We start from the raw sequence: 25,047 nt of genomic DNA, 5'->3' as shown, positions 1-25,047 counted from the left end.
CCCCCCCCCCCCCCCCCTCTCCCCCCAACACACCCCAACACAGACAAGAAACTAATGCCTCTCATCCAGGTTTATCATGGTGTCAGAAAAGAATAGAGTTGCACATAACCTTCGAATACTATGTAGTCAATAGTAATTGACAACCATGAATATTTTTGAGAAACTTGACAGAGTACTTTCAGAAGTTGTGATTTTTGTGTTCTTCACTTCTTTCTCATTGTATACTGTTTATGTTTTTCTGGAATAATGTATATCTTTCAGCTTTAGTGAATGTAGTAGACTAATGGCAGGCTTTGGTCATAATAAAAATATTGACAGCCCTGTAGGCAATAATGATAGCCTGGTTGTGGATACCCCTTTCCCCCAGCCCCCTACACAGACACGAAGCTGAAGCCTTCTTATTTAGGATATCATATTATCAGATAAAAATAGAGTTGCCCTTGGCATTCAAATACTATGTAGTTAATAATTGTTGACAAGCATGAATATTTTTGAGAAACTTGACAGAGTAGTCTCAGAAGTCACGATATTTTGTATTTTTGTCTTCTTTCTCATCATATACTATTTATGTTTTCTGAAATAATAAATGTCTTTTAGCTGAATTGTTGTAGTCCTCGGTTTGGCACCCTGAACCTGTAATACTTCAGTTGGCGATCTGATTGTCCTGTATTTACAGTAATAATGGTGACAAAAAGTGATAACACGTTCTTTAGATATATAGCACGAGTGGAAGAATAATTTACTTTAAGTGGCTTGCCACTAGACTCCTTGACCACCAACTTCTTTGTTGCAGTTATAGAAAGGTTTGAAGAGCTTGAGGGACGAAATCCTGGAGAAACTTCTGTTGATGACCTTCCAAATGTTCAGAAGTTGAGGAAGGAACTCTGCGAGGCACATGTATTTCGCTATGCAATATGCTCCTGTTATATAAGTTTCATTCTTTTCCTGTGGGTTATTAACATATTTGCCTCTTAATTGTAGTGCTTAAATGAATCTCATATCCCAGATTCTCTTCTGAGAAGATTGATGGCAAGTACAAGCGAATTTCCTCCTGTCTGTGCTATCGTAGGAGGAATTCTTGGGCAGGTAATTATGCGACTGTAACGTTGACCAATGCTTTCTGACTTCTTTCTCATTTGTTGAAATTCTCTTCCTTTGTAGGAGGTAATAAAAGCAATATCTGGCAAAGGCGATCCCCTTAAGAACTTTTTCTTCTTTGACGCCATGGATGGTAAAGGGATAATAGAGGACATATCTAATGTCAACAACTGAGGATTGACCTGTGTGGTAAAAACTGTCTTAAGAAATGCTGACCTTGTTGGGTATCTTTTTTTTGGTAGATTTAGGACTAATCACAACCTAAATTATCCGACATTCCTTCAATTTGTGTTCTGATCAGCAAAATTATGATTTTTTTTTTTTTTTGACATTTGGGACCATCAGTAAAGTGCTCATGTTGGGCTTATATCTTGATAATGTCTCATTTTCAGTTGTCCCTGTTCTCTCCAGATCTCTAGTCATGCTAAATTACTCTTCCCATGCTTACCTTCCATGGCTAGTAATCAAAAGAACAGATAAATAACTAAGTTTCTGCTTCGTGTCCCCATACACAGTGAGTTGTTCTGAAATGCATGTTTTGTAAAGGAGATGGATCTATATGAGTTCACATGATTCTATTAGCGTTTGCATAGACCATGTATAACATTAAGAATGAATTCACTACTTGTCGGTACTTGTCGGTTCCTGATGGTATAAATCTAGAATTTGTGAAAATATCATAAAAAAATTACCCTCTTTGTATAGATTGACAAGTGAAATATACAACGGAGTTCTCTGAAAAATTCTTAAATGTATAAATATATAATTTGTATATACTTGACGTGTTTGTATATTTGCAAGCGAAACATACAAATGGGCAAGTGAAATATACAAACCGCAATCTACATAGCAAACAAAACTATAGCTATGGAATGCAATTACCAAAACTATAGCTATAGAGCTTTATTATGTTTGTTATCTTTGTTATTTCTGAAGTTTTCTCTAATTTAAAATGATGTGAAATATAAAATAAAAATAAAGAGTTTTAAAATTTATAATTTTATATGTATTAAGCTATAAAACTTTTGAAATTCATGATTTTAAATTTGTCATGTCATTTGTGTTATAAAAACTTTTCATAAAGAGAAATGGAAAATGTAACGTCAATTATTTTGAAACTTAAAAGTATGTCAGAGCCGATTAAAAAAAAAGATATTTATATAGTCGGTTTAGTTAAGCTATTTCAGTTTTTTTTTTTAATTATTAAAATGAAAATCAAATCAAACTCAAAAAGTGTCGTTTATTTCTTTGATTTGGTTCGATTTTTCATCAACATTAGGGGTGTGCACTATTTGGATTAAACTGAAAAATCAAACCAAATCAAATCGAATTCTAATTTGGATTGGTTTTTTGGATTTTTGGTTTGATTTTGGATTCATAATTTACTTTGTTTGGTTTTTTGGTTTGGTTTCGGATTTTGAAATATAAAAACCGAAAAAATTAAATTATATTGTATTTTATTATATAAGAAGAGGGAATAGCACACGCCTCTGCGTTGACACGTGTGCTTCCCTCAAATTGACCAAAAAAACATTCACACACAAGAGGAAAGTCCTCATTAATAGATCGATCTTAATTACCTAATCATAACCGTCCACGTGGCTTTCCTTTTCATTATTGGAAACTCAAATACACCCAATGGGTCCCACATATTATTCTAACCCTACAAAATACATTAAAAACATCATATTATAATGTCCCCATTCACTAATTTCTCTTTGTCCTCTTTCATTACTTTACTACAATATCCGTATTAATATATTTATCTAATTTTAACTTGATATAAAATTCTAAAAGAATATTATTTATAAAATTTGATGATAATAAATTAAAAACATTCACACAATTAAGTCAAAAAGGAGAAAGAGACGGAATAATTGAATACATTGGGCATTTATAGTCCCCTACAACTACAATTTTACTAATTAATAAATACTCATTGATTGTATATAAATTAACCTAAGATATCTACATTGGACTTTGTTCATGGTCCCACTTTGGATGTGGGATCACTTTAAGAAACCCACACAAATGGGTCATTCTATTTCTTTTTTAGTCAGTCCCAAAAGAATGTCACATTCCTTGTTTTTCTTTTAATTTGTTCTATATTTAAAAATTACATAAAAAGTACTTAAAATCACAATGTAATAATATAAGATATTAAAAACAACATAATTAAAAATCATAAAACAAATTTTATTGACTCTTTAATTTCATATTGAAACAAAAGAAGTTTGTTTCAAAATAACATTAAAAGTACTGTAAATTCAAGTAAAATAACAACTAAAAATATTTAAGAATCATATAAGAAATTTAGTTGACTTTCGTAAAAGTACCTACATCGCATAAAATGGAACAGAAAGAGTAATATATATTATTTGAAAATGATATAAGAAGTGTTATAAATCACAATAAATTAACAACTTCAAAATATATTTAACAAAATCACATACAAAAAATTATATAACTCTCCAAATTTCATCGGTGTCACATAAATTGAAACAAAGAACTACTCCCAATTTATGTGACTTACTTTCCTTTTTAGTCAGTCCCAAAAGAATGTCACATTTCTATATTAAGTAACAATTTCACTATAAAATATTTATTTTACCCTTAATGAAATAATTTACAGTCATAAAAATTTATATAATTCATTTTGGACCACAAGTTTTAAAAGTTTTCATTTATTTCTTAAACACCGTGGCGAATCAAACTACCTCACATAAAATGAGACGGAGGAAGTAATATATATTGGGCCCGTGTTGGCGCGGGAACCTAATATCTAGTATGTATATATATATATATATATATGTTTAGAATTAAGTTAGAGTTAACCACTTTTGTCCCTTTTTAGTTATTTTCATTATGATTTAGTTTATTTTTTTATGTTTGGACATCTATAATTGATATACTTTTAAGTATTGTGTTTTACGTTTTACTTGTGATTTATATTAAAAAGTATATTTAAGAAATTCAGTATTTTATATATATATATAGTTTTTTTAAATTGCAAATATAACTTTGTTTTGTTTCTAATTATTGACATAACCAAAAAAACCCAAACCAAAAAGAGAAAAACCAAACCAAACCAAATTTATTTTGGTTCGGTTTGAATTGCACTTCTTCAAAACCAAAAATCGAAAAATTCAAACCGAATAGTATAAAACCAAACCAAATGCACACCCCTAATCAACACCCCTTTAAAAAACAAAAAGAGTTGCAGTGTCTCGAAGCGTTTTAGTTGCTGGGAAGGACCTCAAAGGTGTTGGAGCACAGCTTAAAATGTATTAACAGATTATTTCAAGTAGATATTATTATATCCTAAAAAACATTATTTTCAACGAAATAGGTAAATGAGACAATAATAAGAGGTATATGAAATTTTTAATTTTAATTTTAGAAAGCAAAAAAAAGAAAAAAATTATATTCATACAAAAGAAAATTCTCATCGAAAATATACTGCAAGGGGTTTATCATTCCCATTTATTCAGCATGTGAAGGGGATAACCTTTCTCAACAAAGGGATAAAGTGACAGTCCTCCTGGATATAGAGTAGCCTTTGTTAACCCCAATTTTTCGGCGAAAATTCAATTTAGTCAGACTTCAATATGAATATCGAATACCGGATGAGAAAAAAAGAGATAAAGTGGGATTTACTCAAATAATTACTATAATGTAATTCTAATTCTTTACACGATGGATCGTGTTATTGTGGAGCACTAAATCGAAAAGCCATATTTGATGTAAACCTCATTGACAAATTAAAGTTATCTCTAATTATGTTAGGGATAAGGCACAATTACCCCCTAGACTATGATCGAATTCTTATAGACACATTTTAACTAAACTAAGGTTTTATTACCCCTGAACTCATTTTTTTGTAATTTTGTACACCTTTTGGTTTACGTGGCACACTATGTGACTCCACGCAGTTGAGGTGTGAGAGATATTTGGATGCCATGTAAGCCAAAAAGGTGTACAAAATTATAAAAAAAAAATGGGTTCAGGAATAATAAGACCTTAGTTTAGTTAAAGTGTGTCTCTGAAATTTTGGTCATAGTCTAGGGGTACTTATACCTAATCCCTTTATGTTATACAAAACTTATAATCGATATACTGTAGTGTATATGTCATTACAATAATGCCAAATGGTGTAATTTTACTTTTAAGAGTGCCTTAATTAAAAATTAAACGTGACCTTGTAACAACTAACAACATAGTAACAGTTAGTTTGTGCTCATAATAAAAATATTTCTACACAAGATGTACAATAGTTTTATGAAGAAACAGTTTTAAACAACCAAACAAATTTGATTTAAAAAAATTGCTAACAAGTATAACTCCATCGGGTTAGAGTTTCACTCGGTTATCATAAACAATTTGTGTGCCCCAACATAGAAAGGTTCCGAATATTATATGATAGTAACGGAGTCAGAAATTTTAACAACGAGAGATTTTTTTTCTATATAATACAGATATATATATAAAAAAAAAAACATTCTTCTATCTATACAGACAATACAAATTTAACTTCACTAGCTAGATTCTAAACATAAAAGGGTTGTCCAATTACAAATACTCTTCCATCATATGTAGTTTCTTAAAAAGGAAAAATAAAACTATGGTACAAGAACAATTTTCTCTCATATTTCATGTTACTTTTCATCTACAAATTTCATATCGCAATGCTTACTATTATAATAATCAATAAAATCTCAATAATTGTGTCAATGCAAATGATGATGACGTGTTCTATATTGGGAGGCTTCATCTATAGATGAATATCAAACTACTGAAAACTCATTGACATCTTTCAAATCTTTATATATAAACAAAATATATCATATACTAGTTTCACCACTTTTGTCCATAGAAATGGAAAAAAATATTTAAAAAATAAAGATATAAAAAAGGAGGGGTTGATTACTCAAACTAATTACTATGATCTCAGAAAGTCAATTTTCTTTCTTAATTCTAATTTCATACGACACTTTTATAATAACTATTAGTTAAGCTATCATCTGAAAAATCAACGCTATAAAAAAAAAATATGGATGAGCATAAGTAAGATGATATTGGCACGGCTCAATCAAATGAAATGACCCAATACTTTGAGGAATTTGATTTGATTGAGCCATTCCAACATCATTCTACTATACTATTATACTACAAAGTGAAAAAGGAAAAAAAGACTTTTAATTTACCTTTCCAACTTCAAAATTTGTAGATCATCAAATAACTAAGAACTAATTGCTTTTGCAATATTCTTAATTATAATTGCCGGCATGATAATGATGGAACCCTAACCCTAATTTGGAGAGGAGAAAAAGGAAGAACAAACTATAAATAAGATAAGAAAAGAAAATTAGTAGTATTGGAGTTTATATAGATAGAAAAATATTTATTAAGTCAAATGGGCATTTTCAAAATATACGTAGTGGTGGTTGATGAAAAACACCTAATATGTCACAAAACCAGGTCCCTTCAATTATATTTTTCTTTGTATTTACAAAGTTTGCTTTTTAATCATTTGTCAACTTATTGTTAACCTAATCTAATTACTCATTTTAAAAATATTAATGTACTTTTTCCTAGTTGTCAATACTCCGTCATCAATTTGTCATTACAATTGATCGTATATTTTGCTTAATTGCTTCCTCCGTTTTATTTTACTTGACTTATACTGACTTGATACAATCCTTAAAATAATTTTTATTTAGTAAAATACTCATCTAATAAAAAAATTCTTAAGAGTAGCGAAAAAAAGGGTCATAATAAATTAAGATCACAAAATTTTTTTAGTTAATGTTTTCTTAAGGGGTGTAAAAAAGAAAAACATGACAAGTAAAATGGATCAGATGGAGTATTGTCATGCTCCTAAATATCATTAAGAAAAATGTATACCCAAATAAGCTTTGTGGAACCATCCATGTAGAAGAATAAATGAATAATTAGCTTACAAATCTCTTTGACATTTTTATTTAAACCCACACGCTGTGCTTATTTTATGACATTAATTAGATTATCCCAAGTAATAATTTTTTTAATTTGTCAAATAGTCTATTGCAGATTCTCTCTACTTTAGGCTTATCTATCTAATGGACTTGTTCAAGCCTTATTGTTGTATAAAATTGAACTTAATTATTCACCAACTTTGAAGAGTAAAATATTTATCGTTTGTGGCATGCTGTTGAAAATGTAGACTTTAAGAAAATCAAACAAAGATCACATAGAATATTGTAGTCTTCATTGGTTAAATGGTTCTACTTTTTAGAGTACTTAATGATTAAAAAAACACATAAATAAATATTTTTCCGCGAGTTTCATTTCTCAACTATTTTATTAGTTTATTTACCTATCTGAACCATCATTTTTTCAGAAATTTCATACCTTATCACTCTCTTTATATTAAAATACGTCGTGACGTGGACTATGGACTTGTTTAGGTAAGTTTAAAGAAGAATGGATGGATAGTTAAGATATAAAACTCGTCAAAAATAATAATTTAAATATGTTTTTATCATTAACTTTTGAACTATTGATCGTAGGAATATTAAATTATTAATAATTTACATTCGACATAAACAAATGAAGAAGAAATGTGGAAGCAAATTGTTGAGTTGTTTCACAATTATTAGTTTGTACTCCCCTGCCAGAATATCTAGTGGATAGCCTGCCTGTTCTATATACAATTATTGCAAGCTTTTCTTTTTCTGATTGGTTGATTATATGGGCTATAAAGACATACACAAACTAAAGATTCCCTAACCTATTAAACAAAAAATAGAAGGAATAAATATGTTCAACCAATTTTTTTTGTCCCTTTCTGTGAAGCACTCACATTATGTGGCCCAAAGAAATTACTTGGAAAAGATGGTATTTGACCCTTCTACATTCACAAGAGTTTTTTATACTCTTCATCTTGGAAAATTAAGGAACATTGCCTCTGACGGCTTCCATCTGATGGTCACTTAATTATTCGAGAATTAATGATCAAAATTACATCTGAACTATTATTTTTTTACGAGTTTCATATCTCAAACACCTGCCTATACAATCACTCTCTTTTTATTGAAACACAGTTCATTGTTGAATTGGTCTCTTGTCAAGTGGGAACAATATTTGGCCAACTCAGCATTGAAGTGTGTTTTAATACAAAAGGATATCTCAAACACCTGCCTAAACAATCACTCCATTTATATTGAAGCACACCTCAATGTTGAATTGGTATTTGGTCTACCTGCACCTATTGTCTAGCGAGAACGATATTTGACCAACTCAACATCAAAGTGTATTTTAACAAAATGAGTAATAGTTTAGGTAAGTAAAGGAAACAATAAATAGTTGAGATAAGAAACTAGCGGGAAAAAAATGATACTGGCAGTATTATACTACATTTCGAATTCCCGTCCAAATTTTGGAGAACAAAATCAATGGATTGAACTTATTATGTCTTCAAGCAAAACCACAAATGCTTACGATTAGCTCATGCGGCCATTCAAGTTCCTGTGCATTAACCAGAGAGGTTTACACAATGATCCAGTAACCTACAGCTCTTCATCTAATTTAATACAAGAAATCTTGAAGCATATTCGAGATGTATTGATGTCCAAATTGATGACCGAAAACACAACGGAGTGTTAGAAGAAAATCCAGAACAAACATTTGCTCCGCCGGATTGTAGAATCACATTTAAAAAAACAGCAGACCCTAAGTTTCACTTACGAGTCTTATAATTTTCTTATTTCCTCCCAACAAGTACAATCGAAAAAACAAAAATTCTAAATCGAAATACCAAATGACTTCTTAAGCTTCTCAACTTCCAAATATACGGTGGAGTAAGGCAGAAATTCTGAGTGGTGAGCATTGGCCAAATCATTTATTGCAGTAGAAAGCTTAGGTATCTCTTTTATCTCTTCATGGGTCAAGGTCCTGACAAATCTTGCGGGATTCCCAGCCCAGAGTTCACCAGTTGGAATCCTCCTCCCAGGTGGGAGCACAGACCCAGCCTCAAGGATAGAGTTAGTCTCCACCAATGAACCTTCCATAAGGATTGAGTGCTGGCCAATAATGCATTCTGGCTCAATTGTGCAGGATCGCAACAGACAGTATGCACCAACTGTAACGTACCTGTCTACTACTGTTTCTGCTGGCAGTCCTGTTCAATGAAAAGCAAAAATTAAAGCGTCACATATTCCAAAGAAACTGCAGCTTGATCCGGTTAGGAACAGATAAAGATAGACAATATAACATTCTGCATAGCTGGAAATCTTAGTTGGACTAGGAAGGAAATCAGCTTTACTTGAGGGAAGGTCACCTTAAATTGCTCCAAGAAAATGCAGCTTCTAAGTAAAATTAATAATACGCAGCAACTACAGACAATCATGAATATAAACTCTTAAAAGATCTGACTTCTGAGATGGAGTTGGTAAAAGATTCATCAACATTGATACATGTCTGCTCTTTACTATGAAGATATGTGTTGGGAAAGAATGAAAAGACAGATCTTTATGACATTTAGGAAGAAAAAAAAAGTAAAAGTTGTTGCAGGAACAGGCAGCTGCAGGATTGTAATTACTTTCTTTAACATTCATGTATTATATAGCACTCTTAAAAACTCTCATTTAGCATTGGATGACTTAATTCTCCAAAAGCATTAGCTGGGTCACCTGGGGAATTACTATAGACAGCCCATAGATGAGCCACACTAACAAAAAGGCTTGGAAGGAGGCAAAGACAAGATGAACTGCAGCAAAAGGTGCGAAAATAAAAATCTGTTTTTGTGGGCTAAACTTTTAGTATATCCATTATGTCATAGTTTTGCTTATACTAAACCTCTTAATTTTAAGAGTGCTGCAACCATAGTTCAAGCTTTTGATAGACTCTCCTACTACTTTCTTCCATTAAAATAATATCATTTGCAAAATAGTATGCACCATAGAATCTCCTGTATAGCGTGTACTATTGGCTAGTACATCCATAATGAGCTTAAGCAAGTATAGGTTAAACCGTTCAAGAAAGATTTATAATATAAAACACGCTAACCAACTACCATGAAAAACTCCTCTACGACTCCTCCCGCTGATCTCACACTTGTGACAACTCCTTCATATATCACTTAAAAGCATTTACATTTAAAAATCAATCATTTCTTCTCCAGTACCGAGTAAAAGGCTTTTCTTGACACTTAATCAAATGGATTCTCTAGGTAATTAAAAATCATTTGAAGATCATTCTCCTCACCCTGTATATTTATCAATCTTAGCAGAAAATCTGTAACCTCTTCTTTTTTTTTTTGAGAAAGAAATCTAAAACCTCTTTTGTATATTAACCACGCATAAAAATTAATACTTTATAGCGTTAAATTAATTCTAAACCAGAAAATATTAAGAACATGACCACTGGAATGGTTTCAAGTTTTAAGCAACAGAGCAGTTGTTTAAGAATGAAATCAGCAAAATCATAGGAAATTGTGTGGACTCTTCACTTTTGATGCCGCACCCGTGTCGGATTATCCAAAAATAAACTACTTTTGGAGAATCCAGCACGCACCTATTGACATTTTCTGAAGAGTCCTAACATAGGACCACAGTCCGAACTTCAATATTACGTCATTTCAGATTGAGTTATTTAGGTTGCTAACAGAAAATATGATTTTGTAGGGTAGTTTTGTCATTACAAAGTTATGGTGAGAGGCGGCACTCATTTTCTTCAATCTCAAGATTTTTGTGGTTACTCATTCCTAGACATCTAAACCAGCAGCATACAACAAGAATATGAGAGGTATATCTGTGTAAGTTATGTTACCCCTAGTCTTTCTCAAAAAGATTAAAAAAAACTTCCTCAAAAAGTTATGTTATCCCTTGTGAGAGGATAAAGCATCCCACAGCTCCCCACCACAACACAATCAAATGAATGCTTTTGCTAAAAATCATATTCCCCTTCTTTTATGTTTTTTAATTAGAAAAACAATAATCACTACTCTCTCTAGTCCATATTAAGTCTATAGTTGGGACTTTTTTCATAGTTCAAAATAAGTCAATTATTCAAAGTTCAAGAGAAATTGTTGGGACTTCTTTTCATATTTACCCTTCATTTAATAAGGTTCTTAACTACTTTACATTTTCTAGGAGAATAGTTTGGGAATGATCAGAAGGGTTATAGTAGAAAGTAGCCTTTGATTCGTGTCCTTAAACATTTTTCTTAAGGGGTGAGTCCTACCTCAACAATTCACTTAATATGCACTAGAGGGAGTACTAAAAACTAGGAGAACAATAATCTTAACCCATGTAATGAGTCACAGGCACTCCTAGATGTAATAATTTGTTATTTACGTTCTCCTTCGTGGCTGCCGCATACTTCTCCTTTTAACAAAGAGCCTTAGACCCTCTTTACCTCATACGTTTTCCCTTCAACCAAAGAGCCTTGAACCCTCTTTCTTCCCTCTGCAACTCACCATATTCCCATTTCCTTCACCAAGGAATTGCTCAAAGTCTTTATCCTCTTTCTTCTCAGCATACCTATTACTTGTTTTCTTCAGAATTGTATGCTTTTGAGATTAACTCCTCTTCAGGGGGCCTTTATCCATGAAATTTTTTCACTTAAACATGTTTGACCATAAAATTCTGGAACATTTTGTTTTCTCTTTTTTCAAGAACTTCCAGAAATTCCAAAAACAACAAAAAACTGCTTTTTTTCACTCTGAGTTACTCACAAAAATTTTAAAACAACTCCAGTTAATTTCATGGTAAACACTTGCAATTTCCAAATATCATTCACTTTGGAAACAAAAATTATTTTTTTCTATTTTCATAATGAAAATGGCCAAACGCCTACTTATATTTTTGACTGACTAGACAAGATTACACTTGATCTTAGCCAAAAGGAGACAAGATTGAAGATTAGTTATTGTTATCACATCACATTAGGTTCAGTGTTTGTCATTAGTCTTTTCAGTCTGGTTACTGTTATGTCAACATCAAGACAAGTGTGAGATTTACATAACCCCTACTTCTGGGGAACTGTAAATCACGTCGAAGGATAAAATGATTACTAGCATAGTAATGAAACAAAGGGATGAAACGAGCCCTATTAGAACAGAATGGAGGTAGAAGATTCATACAGGCTACAGCTAACCCCAAAGGTTTGGACTTGAGAAGCAATTGATTGATTAATTTTTTTAATCTTTTTTAGGACCGTAGGTGTCCAGGACAGCCTGCGCCCATCTTAATTATTCCACTAGATACCTACTACCTTCCACCAGCACATGCATCGGGTAACTATATTCACTAAGACTTAGGTAGATGGAAGAAATCATGATGTGTTTTTTGTGTCTACTGTGATTTGCACTTGAGATCACAATTGATTGAATAATTTTCTTTTTTTTTTATAGAGTAATGGATTCATTTTGAAGAGATAAATGTCATGGAAGGATGAAATTCATAAGCAAAACAAATATGAAGATGTGTTTTTGTTTCACAAAATAAAAGTACTTCAATGGGAAAATATGTATGCTTGAGGATTGAAACATTGTTGATAGACAGAACCCCAAAAAGAGAGAGGTCTGTGCAATATTTAAGGTTGCAACTCGCATGTGACTATAGGTACCAGGATAAAACCTGAGTGGAAATTTGTGTAATTAACCATTGACTTTCGGAACTCTTAGGGGTCGTTTGGTTTGAAAATGAGTTATGATGGGATAAGTTATGTTGGGATTAGTTATGATGAGATAAGTTGTGTTGGGATTATTTTTTATTGTGTTTGGTTTGTTGTATTCAAAATAATAAATTTTAAGAACAATTTATTTATTTACAAAAATGCCCTTCATTAATGTAAAAAGTGATATAACAAAAGGGTTGAAAGAGACATTTTTGTCATTTACCTATTTTATCCCGGGATAAGTTATCCCGGGATTACTATACCACCCAAGGAGAGGGATAACTTATCCCAGTACTAATTATTAATCCCGGGATAAGTTATTCCGAACTTGCCAACCAAACAACAAAATAAGCGGTACTATAATTTAATCCCGAGACTATTTGTTATTATACCTCACACCAAACGAGCCCTTAGGACACTATGCAGAGTTCTTTCTAAAGTTTCCATCTGAGCTTCACAAATTTTACAAGTTCCTTATATTGAAGCCCTTGGGCAGGCAACTGGGATTTGACAAGCTAATTAAACCAATTCTTCCAAGGTAAAAATATGTTAACGATGCTTACTGTTATCATCAATACAAACATGCGTATAGGTGTAAACTAAAAGATCCTAATTACCAACTATATTTTTTGTCAAAATAACCTAACATTGTAGAATATATTTGACAAACAATCTTTCAAGAGCATATTAGTTCCACAATTAAGATTGCATTCTTGCTTAAACACTTCACTGACTTATTTACTCACTTCCTGTACTTCCATATATCTATTCACAATGACTCACTCACTGCACACTAGTAAAATGACAATCTGGAGAAAAGTAACAAGCAATTAATAATTCTTATTAATAGCTTTCCTTATTTTGGTGAAGATTTTTCTGCTGAACACTGTAAATCACTAAGAAAGTTGAGCTTATATTCAAGTCAAGGCCCCTTGAATCTGAGTGTGGAGGTGAGAATTGAACTGCTTTTAGGCTGAAGCAATAAAACGTCGGAGCAAGAGATGTGTACTTCTTTGTTGTCTTGCATTTGTGACAGAAACACAAGGAAATAAAAAATCTGACTGAATTTTACCACTCTCCCCATCCTCTTCTTAGTGATTTGAAGTTGCAATTCCTCTACAGCTCTACTGCAATGACATTATCCCTCACTCCTACTTCTATGCTACGGCTTATAAGTAGCATTGCACTAGAGCCCGTTTCCATTTTCTAGAGCTTTGAAATTGCATTTCCTGTAGAGCTTTGCTGCAGTAACCTTCTTCCCTTCGTCCTCCCTTTTGGAAACTACATCACTTCAATAGCCTGTCATTTTGCTTCTTGCTTAAAGCCCCAAACCTTGAAAAGTTTCAGTTCCTCTTTAAAACATTGGATATTAAGGCTTATGTTGTCTTGCTGCAGTTAGCATACCTTGGAGATCTACACTATGTTTTTTATGCATTAAAAATTTCAGTTGTGTTGTCTAGACATTTTTTTACTTCACATAAGTGCCCCTCTTTTATGGCAAAGACGAGATAGATAATAAAAATTCAACACTTATCCCTAACAGAACCAATTTGTTCCAATTTTATCAGATGTCCCAAAAGGGACTATCCTTAATTGAACCAATTACCTAAACCACGATTCAATGGTCACTTGACTTACAAGCTTTCTACGTGTTTAAAAGCTTCCGACAGAAATATATATCATGTTAAATGTAAGGTTCTAATCAGTAAACATTCAACAAGATTTCCAGATTTCTTGAGTTGATGTAGTCATTTGACTTTGGAACATGAAACATCATTTAGACTCAAAGGCTACAATCTTCACTAAGTTCCATAATCCTTCTAAATACAATTTTGTTCTCAGCAACATAGTCATAGTACCTTAACATACTACCCGTTTCATTCACAAATCATGTTATCCCTATCAATATCCAACTGATTCACCTAAGCAATGAATTGCCGAAATTCCCTTGACATAAATAAATTAAAATCAAAACATCATTTAAATCAGCTAAGCTAATAGTGCACAATAAGTTCATTGTGATGAAATATACTCAAATCTTATCAACAAACAGCATAAATGTACTTAAGTGAAGCGAGGAAAATGAACTAATCACCTGTAGGAGAAGACCAAGCAGCGTGAACCACACATTTTTCCTGAATGCTAGAGCAGAACCCTACTGTAATCTTATTTAGATCTCCTCTTAGGACGGCTCCGTTCCATACAGAAGCGCCGTCACAGACAGTCACCTGACCAGCAAGGACAACATTCGGCGCCACGTAGGCATCGACGGCGATTTTCGGTGCCCACTGACCTAGTGGAATGATCCTCCTCTGCCCTCTATAGTCCCACTTCACTCGATCCGGCGATTCATTTATTGCCGCCTGAGCTTCCGTCGCCAGCGTGCGGCGGATGAGATTGTGACTCTGGTGGTGGCGGAGGTGACCGGAGAGAGTTGTTGCTATTACTCTTCTCGATAATCTACCTAGTGTCGCCATTGCAGATTTTGAAGCGGCTTCTGTGCGCGTGAGATAGAGAAAGGGATTTTTGCGAGCTCACAAATGGAGGTGAAATGAAATGATTCAATAGGATCGTGGACTTGAAGGTATTTTTCGATTTCTTCGAGGGGTGCTTGAGGAAAAGCATGAAATAGAATTTTTAGTCCAAAAAGAAGAAATAATTACATTTTGGCGCCAATACGTTTCTGATAGTTGTATGAGCCCCTAAAACATTTCATAATTATAGTCTATGCGACTTTATTTAAGGGATAATAGCACTTTTGACCCTTAATTATTGATATATTCTAAACAAAATTACTTTTGAACTTTGGCAATGCAACAAAGTTAAATATAAGTTGAAGTAATACTTGTTTAGCTAAACTTTCATACCATGTACAGTACTTTTTTATTTGTGATTTAAAAATCATAAAAATTTAGTAATTATGATTTTGTAATTATTTGATCAAACGGTAAGATTGAATATAACATAAAGTTATATTAGTTTATCATGACTTATATATGTTGACACCTAATTTTGGCCCTCCACAATTTAGTTAATTTTCAAGCTTCTTTAATTTCAAACAATTTGAAATAATTGTTTATAAATCTTTCGAGACCATTTTCAAGACAATTTGGTCATTTTCCTATAAGATCTTCATATACTTATAATATATAAATTTATGTATTTATCACTTTGAATAAATATTTAGAAAAATAGTTTCACTAAAAATAGAGTTTTAACTAAGTGCGCGTTTTACTTCCTCAAAAAATAAATTAGAGTACATAACTACTCTCTTTATTTCGAAATAATTTTTATGTTAAATGATTACTTGATGTTGTTAAAGTTAAGAAGCTTAATAATTAATTAGATACGTAATTTATATCGCCTGCAATTTATTTAAGATATGGTCAAAGGACCAAGTCCTTAACGTCCATAGTTATAATTGCAATTCATTGTTTCTCAATTGCAATTTTAGCCAATCCTCACCTCCGATTTTATATCATTTTGGGCCTCTTTTGATGTATTTTCAGACAACCCAATTCAACAAATAACCCAGGCCCAACTCTTATAACAAATACCCAGCAACTTTTCAATCAGACCCAATTTTTTCAACCCATACATTACAACAACGACAAATACCAGAAATGACCCCATTCCGTATGCTCTTCTTCTTTCTCTTTCACGCAGAAACGCGACCCAACTCGCGAAACCCAGCCAGAAAGTGACCCGAATCCAGCAAGCCCAAAGCAGCGCGGCGTCAAAATACACGACGTCTTCACAACCAGCAGACGGATTCCTCTAACGTTCACAAGCAGACGGAAAGCGATTCACGGTGTCTATGTACGCGCAACAGCTTTATTCTCGTCGTCTTCTTCACCCAGTACGATGGTACTGTTCCAGTCGCGATTCCAGTGAAAAAGCACCTGCAACAGCCGCATTTTCGTCTTTTTCCAGCTTAAGATGAAGACACGTCGACGCTCAAGGATATTGGAATCATCCTAGACGTCCACCTGACCCTTACTCTTTTTGAAATCTCTTGGATTTGAGCGAAAATAAGCTCTCCCCTGTTTGAGGATAAGAAGAGGATTTTGAATTTTGAATTCGTTCCTTGGTTCTTACCCGTTTTACCCTCATCTTTTCCCCCTCTATTACGAACCCTAATTTCACCTATATAAACCTCCTCCTTATTCATTGTTAGGGGGAGATTTTTTGGAGCAAAAAAAACATATTTTTGAACAACTTAAGCAAAAACAGTAAAAATACATACTAAGCACATTCGAAAGAGAGGAGAGATCAGTGCAATTATAGTGTGGATTCTTTGCTCATTCATAGGAGTCCTCATAGTCTCGTTTTGGTGGTAGAGGTTGTCATTGTCGAACTCGTCCATCCAGTTCGCTGCCCAGAACCAAGTAATTCTCTTGCTCTTTCTTTAATCCTTCCTCTCTGTTGCATTGCAGAATTGTTGTTTGTTTTAGTATTAATTATTTTTTAGATTCAACGTGATTAGTGTGATGGTTATGTGAACAACAACAAAAGTTTTTTTTATTATTCAATTTTAAATGAGTTTATTAAATGTTTTGCTCTACTGATGGTTTTTTTTTCTTCTTATAGTTCAAGATGTGAATTTGTTTCTTTTACTTAGTCGAGTTTCATGAATCTTTATAGGCGTTTCTAGTTACTATTATTTTCATTCGACTTTGAAATCCATGTTATATAATTGTTGATTTCTCTTCATTGCTTTCTTTAGATACATATGTTTAGAGTTGTAAGTTGTGTACTTCACTGCTTCAAGTTTGTTTGGACCGAGTGTTATGTTGAGCTTTGTTGTGCCCAAATTATTAGTTTTTTTTTAGCTAATCTCTAGTATAGTTTGAATCAATCAAGTTATTGTTGCTCCATCTAGCATTTCTTCATTATCATATGTTGTTTTGTTAAAATTTCAGATTCAACACAGTTTGATTATCTTTCTTATGGTTAAAAGTTGTCCTAGCTCAGGCTGAGCTTTTTCCTTTATTTTGTCTATTTAACAATCTGTTTGCTATCTCTGATTTGAAATGAATATACACTAGTCTTGCGATCATCTGGTTTAAATGTGCAACTTCCTGAAACCTGCTAGACCTAGCTAAACATTGTGTCTCTAGTCTTGACAAATTCTTAAGTTCCCACGCCTAGAAATTTACTGTATATAGACTAGGATGAATCATGTAGTTAGAGAAGGCTATTGGTGTTGTTGATCTAAGCATAAGTTCTTTTTCTTGAGACTTTTCCTTTTCGTGAAATATGAACTTGTCTATGATAAATAGCAAATTTTACCTATTTGGTTTTGCATTACATCTGATTAGACAGAAAAAAGCCTAAAAAATGCATCATTCTTGCTAGCTCGACTGTCATATTTGTGTTGAAAATAGCTTACCTTTGGGGTTGCTCTTTAGCATTCTCCAAAGAGCTAGGCTTGGATGAATGAAAGCTTATATCGTGGCTCTTATGCATCCTAAAGTATATTGATTTACCATCCTCAGACCCCTGCTTGAATTTGAGTACGGAGTTTCTTGGATTTACACTTAAATGTTACATGATGGTATCATCTTATTTTCTGCTCTCTGTTTGTCCCGAGGCTGGTTTTAAAGGTCCAACTTAGGTACGGTATTAAGTGTTGGTCTGCTTACTTGAGTAGTTTGATTCTATTAGGGGTTGAATTTTAAATATTCGTTAAGAAGTTTAACTTGAGACATAGAGCCTCGTTCACAAGAAGTTTAGCATGCGTTGTTTTCCATTTTTTTTTATTTGATCAATTGCTTATTGTTTCCACTACTTCGTTTAGCTTTGTTAGCTATTTTAAATTGAATCAATTTCTCTGTTTGGCCTCTCTTATTTGAATTCCTTGGGTCCCTTTGCACATGTTTAGTTCTAGATTTCTCATAGAACCTCTAATTGTTTAAGTTTTAGTGGGATCTTTTGAGTTTGGTTTACATTATGAGTGGATTTTTGGCTCCAAAGATATTGTTCCAAAGTAATGTTTTGTTATCGTTTGTCCAAAGCTTTTCTGTACATCAGTAGCTAAGCTAAATATTATGACGACTCTGTTTGTTTCGGTTTATTAACAAAAAAAAAAAAAAAAAAAATCTCGCACTAAGTGTTTAATTTTTTAGTTGTTGATCATGCATGCTCCTTATTTTGGTTATTAATTAGTAGAAGGCCTACTCATAAGATGGTAGTCAGACGTTGATAGATTCTAAGTTTTTTTTGTAATGCTAAGTCAGCAGCTTAGCTTGATATTTTATTTTATTGTATTATTATTATTATTATTCTATATTAGTTCTAACGTTACTTCCTTTCCTTTCTTCGCATGGGACATTCATTTTGAGTCCAATGGACTCCCCCTTTATTGCATACTCCTCTCTTTCGAGTCAAACCTCCGCCAAGTTACGAAAGGGAAGCCGATATATTGGGTTGAGACCCCAAAACCAGCAGCAACAGCAGCTCAAAAAAAGCTGAAACGAAAGGCTTTTTTTCGTTCAAATTGGCCGAAATTTGAGCAGCTGAAATGAGGCAGAATTGCAGCAGCTTTGAAGGGCTGGAACTCGCATTTTTCAGACTTAAAAAAGTTTCGAAAATGGCGCCAGCAGCAGCAACTAAGAAGCAGCAAATGGACTTAAATTTGTCCAAGTTTTGTTCGCACTTTATTTTCCTTATATTGCGATTTTATGATATTTGCTTTAACTTCTAACATTTATTTTATCTAACTTAGATGAATCCTTGGAAGTTTTTATATAACTCTCCTATTTCGTTAGTTGTTTACCTTAAGTATATAAATTTTCAAAACTCTTGCAAGTTAGACAACTTAAGCTCTTAGACTAACTTGAGAATTATCATATTCTTTCATAGTTAGTAATTAGCTTTGGATCCATGTTTATGAGTTTGAACTAACTATTTAGTTCAAATTTTGAATAGGATAAAATTGTTAAGTTTCTTAAAATAAATTAGTTGTCTTTTAATTTAACCTAGGACTTTGCATGAATGACTTGAGGATTCTTTATAACCTTTCATAGTCATTAAACAAGGTTCTTTATTCCATATTTATGAGTTTAAATTAATTGTATAAGTTCAAAATTTGACTATGGATAAATTTTTAAGTTACGATTATTTTTTGAGATTTCACAAGTTTCAAAAGATTTTTTATTTAAGTTTCAAAATAGATATTTTAACCCTTTTTAAAAAAAAAATAATAATAAAAAAAAAAAATTTAGCCAAACTTTTCAATCCGTCGGTCAACCGTGTGTTAGCGGATTCTCTAAAATGCCTAAACCCTTCCTTAGAGAATTATTTGAACCCTTACCCGACTCTGGTTTATTCAAATGTTTTCTTTTAAAAATTATCCTTTTTAATGGTTTTCTTAATTTTTCCTAAAAATTAAGTGGCGACTTCTAAATTGTAATTTTTCCAAAACATGTACAAAGTTGCCAAAGTTGCGAAATTGATTTCGAAACCTTAGTTTTCGAAATCTGATCGTAACAATATACCATTGTCCCAAAGATAGGGTACTATGAGTAACATGAATTAGACAAGGGAGAAAGATATAAATAGTAAACGAAATAAATAAAAGAGAGGTGCAAAAAAAAAACAAGTAAATTAAATTTAGACTAGGTGTCTAATATAATTGAAAGGTTGAAACCATAAAGATCTAGTATGATTTGTGATTTGTCTAACAAAATAGTCTGGTCGAATATAGTTTGAATTCATATTGTTTTGATATAATTTGTATGCTACAGATCTGAAATGTAGTTTCCCCTTTTTGTAGCTTTAAAATTATATAAAACCGTGACAATCTGATATGAATAATTCAATATGATAACTAGGTTGCATATAACGTCATACTCACTTAACACCGATTTTAATTTTTCACTTATCAACGTCTTTTTACCATTTATACACCACTCAACCTATTGAGGATATGTTAGTCCCTTTTTAAAAAAAAAGAAAATTAAACTAAAAACATTCAGTTTCACACAAATATCAAAAAAGGAAAGAACACTAAAGTACCAGAGCCAAAGTAGTCCTTTTGATGAGTATTTGAGATTTAATTTGGTGTGTTCTTGCAATTAGACATCTTCAAATAGAAAGAAGCAAAAAGTGCTTTAAGTTTGAAGAATTGAATTATAACTCGTTATTTTTTGTCTTGACATAATCTATCTTAGCCCATGCAAACTTCTGAAAAAAATTGAATAATAATTTATTTATTGATCAATCTGTTGCCTATTTATAAATTACTTTTTCATCTACAATTTATTATTTTTTTTAATGTCTATTACACGCTTTCCCCAATTTCCCTTTTCAATCCATCAATATAATGGTAAAGGGTTAAAAGAAAATGGAAAATAATATCAATTTCTTTTTGCAATATACCACAAAACCAAACTATACAAAATTTCATATATAGATTATAAATATATAATCAGATGCATATCATGTAATTAATAGCTGCTTAGAATTGGACAAAAAATTTCTAATTCAAATTATAATATCAACATAGTACATTTTTTTTTCCTTTTCTTAATTCAACATTGACTTGGAATAAAAATTCTAGACAATAAATAAGTACATTCAAACAACACAAAAAGATTATCATCTTTAAATATATCGTACACACTATTTTATAATATATACTAAGTATACGTTCACTTAAGGTAGGCTCTTTACACGACCATATAATTGAAGATCTATAAATCATATATTATTCTTCGTCCCTACACAACCAGAAAGAAAGCAAAAAAGAGACAAAAGAAAAAAGGGAAGTGTTAGAATAATCAAATTGAAAAAACATGAATAATACATATAATTAATAAAAGATATTCATAGACTTATTAAATTAATTTACCTTAGAAAGTAACTCACTTGCATCTGAATCAAGAATCCTTGAACTCCCTTCTATTTCAGACAACCTTACCTGCATTGTGAAATAAATAAGTGGAGACACATATATACACAAATTGTGTAAAATCAACTATAAAGGTATCAAACAGTTTAGTTTAGTATAGGTGTTTAACTAATCAAAGTAATATTCAACAAATGTAGCTTCTCACTTAATGTGACTTTGTTTTTTCAAACTTTTCTATAGTACAATAGAAAAATATTATTGGGAAAATAAGAGTTAGTTTCTTTTTAAAATTTGAGAGTACTGGATATTTTAAATTTAAACAAAATTTAAAAATATAAAAAATGTCGTAATAAAATAAGTGAGGCATATTCACATCTCTTCCCCTTCAAGTTTATAAAATGTTATTATTATACAGTTACTTCAAAATTGACATATAAGCAGACTCACTTGCTTTTGAAGATGGATGTTCTCCTCATGAAGGATTTTATGCTGCATAAGTAAGATGAATACACAATTAAGCTCATTACTAAAAATGTATAGTTAATTACTTTCTTTTTAGATTACATTAATATGTTTTTCACTTTCTCTTAACTTTCTAAATCATTAACATTTTGCATTGGTCTTTTAATTAATTAGTTGCATATATGCTTAGCTATTAATATGGGTGTCTTTGATAGGGAGGAAAATATTATTTTGAGAAAAAAAAGTTTCATAAAAAAAAAAACTTTAAGTTCATTGTCTTTTTCCATTCAATCAACGTCTCAGATTCCCATATTCCTTGATCATTCCACACCGAACCTCCACTCTTCATCTCATCTCACCTTCATAATATTACATTAACTTACACATAAATGTTCTTGGTGTATTATTTTTTTAATTCCTTATCAACCCCTAAACATAAGTAAGAAACTAGTTGTTTATCAAACAATTATTTTCTAGAAAAAACATTTTCCTTCATACCAAAGCCAAACACACCCTAATAGAAAATTAAAACTCCAATAAACTATTAATAAACAAGCATCAACCAATACAAAATATTAATTAACCCACATAATTTGCATAATAAATTCCAAATTAATTTATTCATTTTGTAAAATTAAATTTTAAAAATTGTTTTCCTCATTAATTAGAGTCTCACCCTTCTCTTAAGCCCGTGAATATGTTCGGAAATGATACGTCTCTGTTACATGAGAGTAAATAAACTATAATTAGATTTAGTTCTTAATTATATATCAAGTATAATATTTGGTGGAAATCAATTAAAATTTAAAAAAACTATATGTAATTAAGATTTTATTGTAAATATATAACTTAATTATAACCTTTTTAGATCGAATGCGTTCAACCCCAATTCTGAGTTGACGCTCCAATTGCTTCAATTCTTTCATGCCAAGACTTGATAACTCCTCTCCAGCCAAATGCCTGCCCAAAATATATAAAGTTATAGATATATACCGTTCAACCAACTAGTTTATATATAAAACATATATATTATCCATGTATAAGTATATTTATTATAAAGTATATGCACAATATATATACACTTTGTACATATTTTGCAAATTAGATGATCGAATCATTCAGATTTGTATACTACAACAAAGATGATATTTAGTGGTAATTAAGTTAATACTATTAACTTCACAGTTGGTAAAATATAAAGTGCAAGTTATAAAATACTCATACTTATTATTATTGTTAAATATAATATATCACCAACTATTTTATTATTGTTAAGTAATTACTACAAAATTCTTTATTTATTCTAGTGATAATTGTCCATGTCCTAAATTTGTTTCATTACTCCACTCAAAATATTTTAAAACAAGAGTAATATACGAAAATTAAACAGAGATCTTAATTACATACTTATTTCTGGCTTCAAGTTCATCTATTGTTCTTGTCATGTCATCAATCTTTGTTCTCCAAACCTAATCCATGAGAAGAATTAATTAATACTCATCAGAATTAACCAAACTACATATTTAGTTAGAAAAAAAAAAGTTACCCTGGCTCTTAATTTCAGAAGTTTATTAATTTTAGAGAAGACTCAAATATGTCATGAAACTTTTTAGAAAAGACCAATTTAGTCATTCGTTAAAAGTTTACTCATCAGCCATTTCCGTTTGAGAAAAGGCTCCATGCTATTATTTGTTAACTGAAAATAGTTTCGATTTTGTAAAATTATTTTTTTACACATGGTCAATTATGATTCGGCCACATCATTAATTAAAGACTCAAATATGTTATCGAACTTTAAAAAAGGCTAATCTATATCATCCTTAAAAGTTTGACTCAATATTTATGCTATTTCAGTTAACAAATAATGACATAGCATTTTTCTCAAACGAAAATAACATAGATGAGTCAAATTTTTAATGGATGACATTGATAAACTTTTTCTCAAAGTTTGATGATATATTTGAGTAATTCGTTAAGAGGAAATTAAAGTAATTAATTACCTCCATAGCTCTGAGGCCTTGGTCGCTATTTTGGGACAATCCAACTTCATTCTTGTACCTTAAAATAGTCCTTTCGATGCTACATCGATCCATTAATTAAAAAAAAAAAAACATTAATCTCATGATTGTGTCATAAACAAATATAATCGAGCACCACGAGTATATATAACTGAATTCACAGAACTTGTCCTAATAAAAAATAATACAAAGAGTGTGAGACGACTTACTCATGACTCGCGAAATTGTAAGCTTTGCCGGAAGGAGAGAAAAGAAGAAGGGCAACTTCAGCATCACATAGAATAGAGAGTTCATAAGCTTTTTTAAGTAAACCATTTCTTCTCTTGGAAAAGGTAACTTGCCTGTTTGTTTGATTCTCTATTCTCTTCAATTCCACTTTCCCTCTCCCCATTCTTCAAATGATAGATAATTTAATGGACTTTTTTGGAGTATTGTTCTTTTTCCCCTTCCTTTTATTTTACCTAAGAAATTGAATAAACGCACTATATTATATATATACACATGTAATTTTAATTTTTTCGACCCTCGAATCATGTCATGGCCAATCTTGACGTAATATCTTAATTATGTAGTACTAAACTTTTTTTTTTACTTAGAAACCAAGGTTTAATGTAATTTGACCTTACCTTTAAAAAATGTATCCCTCCCTAGGAGCTTTCACCCCTTTTGCTCCTTTGGTGACTCAAACTCGCAACTTTCGGGTTGGAAGTGAGGGGTGCTTACCATCCGAGCAACTTCCTCTCGTCTGACCTTACCTCATGATAGGTCGCTCATGTATTTTTTTTTTTAACTAATCATGGTTTTCTTAAAAAATATTTTGGGTAAAATTATTAGGCGGACATATTATTGACACTTTAAAACTTGAAAAGGCTTAGATTCTAAGAGCGTTGCTGAAAGGCGAAAGCTTCTTGTTTTATTTTTAAAAGAAAAAATCATCAAGATTTCGCGATCTGTTGT

General features: G+C 31.6%; 3 protein-coding genes across 4 annotated transcripts in view; 1 reads left to right on the top strand and 2 right to left on the bottom strand.

Moving 5' to 3' along the window:
• Positions 1–1,473, top strand: part of LOC125860372 (SUMO-activating enzyme subunit 1B-1-like) — a 6,388-nt gene extending 4,915 nt beyond the window's left edge. Inside the window, exons 9-11 of the mRNA XM_049540313.1 lie at positions 794–897; positions 982–1,086; positions 1,162–1,473. Coding sequence (XP_049396270.1) covers positions 794–897; positions 982–1,086; positions 1,162–1,272 — 320 coding nt within the window. The 3' untranslated portion in view covers positions 1,273–1,473. The remainder of the gene's footprint in view (positions 1–793; positions 898–981; positions 1,087–1,161) is intronic.
• Positions 1,474–8,579: 7,106 nt separating this feature from the next.
• On the bottom strand, positions 8,580–15,319 carry LOC125859568 (gamma carbonic anhydrase-like 2, mitochondrial). Its single transcript, XM_049539337.1, has 2 exons — positions 14,852–15,319; positions 8,580–9,256 (listed from the first exon to the last, which is right to left on the bottom strand). The coding sequence occupies exons 1-2, from the start codon at positions 15,231–15,233 to the stop codon at positions 8,880–8,882; spliced, it is 759 nt and encodes a 252-aa protein (XP_049395294.1). The 5' UTR covers positions 15,234–15,319; the 3' UTR covers positions 8,580–8,879.
• Positions 15,320–21,223: 5,904 nt separating this feature from the next.
• LOC125859621 (agamous-like MADS-box protein AGL11) lies at positions 21,224–24,554 on the bottom strand. 2 transcript variants are annotated; one of them, XM_049539404.1, is made up of 8 exons: positions 24,300–24,554; positions 24,073–24,151; positions 23,480–23,541; positions 22,933–23,032; positions 22,749–22,790; positions 22,058–22,099; positions 21,611–21,679; positions 21,224–21,479 (listed from the first exon to the last, which is right to left on the bottom strand). In XM_049539404.1, the coding sequence occupies exons 1-8, from the start codon at positions 24,479–24,481 to the stop codon at positions 21,453–21,455; spliced, it is 603 nt and encodes a 200-aa protein (XP_049395361.1). In that variant the 5' UTR covers positions 24,482–24,554; the 3' UTR covers positions 21,224–21,452. The 2 variants fall into 2 exon arrangements, with proteins under 2 accessions (XP_049395361.1, XP_049395362.1); XM_049539405.1 differs by lacking the exon at positions 22,749–22,790 and having other exon boundaries at positions 21,230–21,479; positions 24,300–24,534.
• Between the last annotated feature and the right edge of the window lie 493 nt (positions 24,555–25,047).

The sequence above is a fragment of the Solanum stenotomum genome, chromosome 3, assembly GCF_019186545.1.
Source record: "Solanum stenotomum isolate F172 chromosome 3, ASM1918654v1, whole genome shotgun sequence".
Lineage (NCBI taxonomy): Eukaryota > Viridiplantae > Streptophyta > Magnoliopsida > Solanales > Solanaceae > Solanum > Solanum stenotomum.
Note: the sequence above shows the minus strand (reverse complement) of the source record. Positions and strands in the feature narration are given on the sequence as shown.

Excerpts from the sequence above, each read along its gene's own strand:
- LOC125859568 (XM_049539337.1), bottom strand. The coding sequence starts at position 15,233 with ATGGCGACACTAGGTAGATTATCGAGAAGAGTAATAGCAACAACTCTC. Across the intron at positions 9,257-14,851 it reads TGCTTGGTCTTCTCCTACAG|GACTGCCAGCAGAAACAGTA; the intron begins GTGATTAGTTCA and ends TTCATTGAACAG.
- LOC125859621 (XM_049539404.1), bottom strand. The coding sequence starts at position 24,481 with ATGGGGAGAGGGAAAGTGGAATTGAAGAGAATAGAGAATCAAACAAAC. Across the intron at positions 24,152-24,299 it reads TACAATTTCGCGAGTCATGA|CATCGAAAGGACTATTTTAA; the intron begins GTAAGTCGTCTC and ends GGATCGATGTAG. Across the intron at positions 23,033-23,479 it reads GAACTTGAAGCCAGAAATAA|GCATTTGGCTGGAGAGGAGT; the intron begins GTATGTAATTAA and ends TATTTTGGGCAG.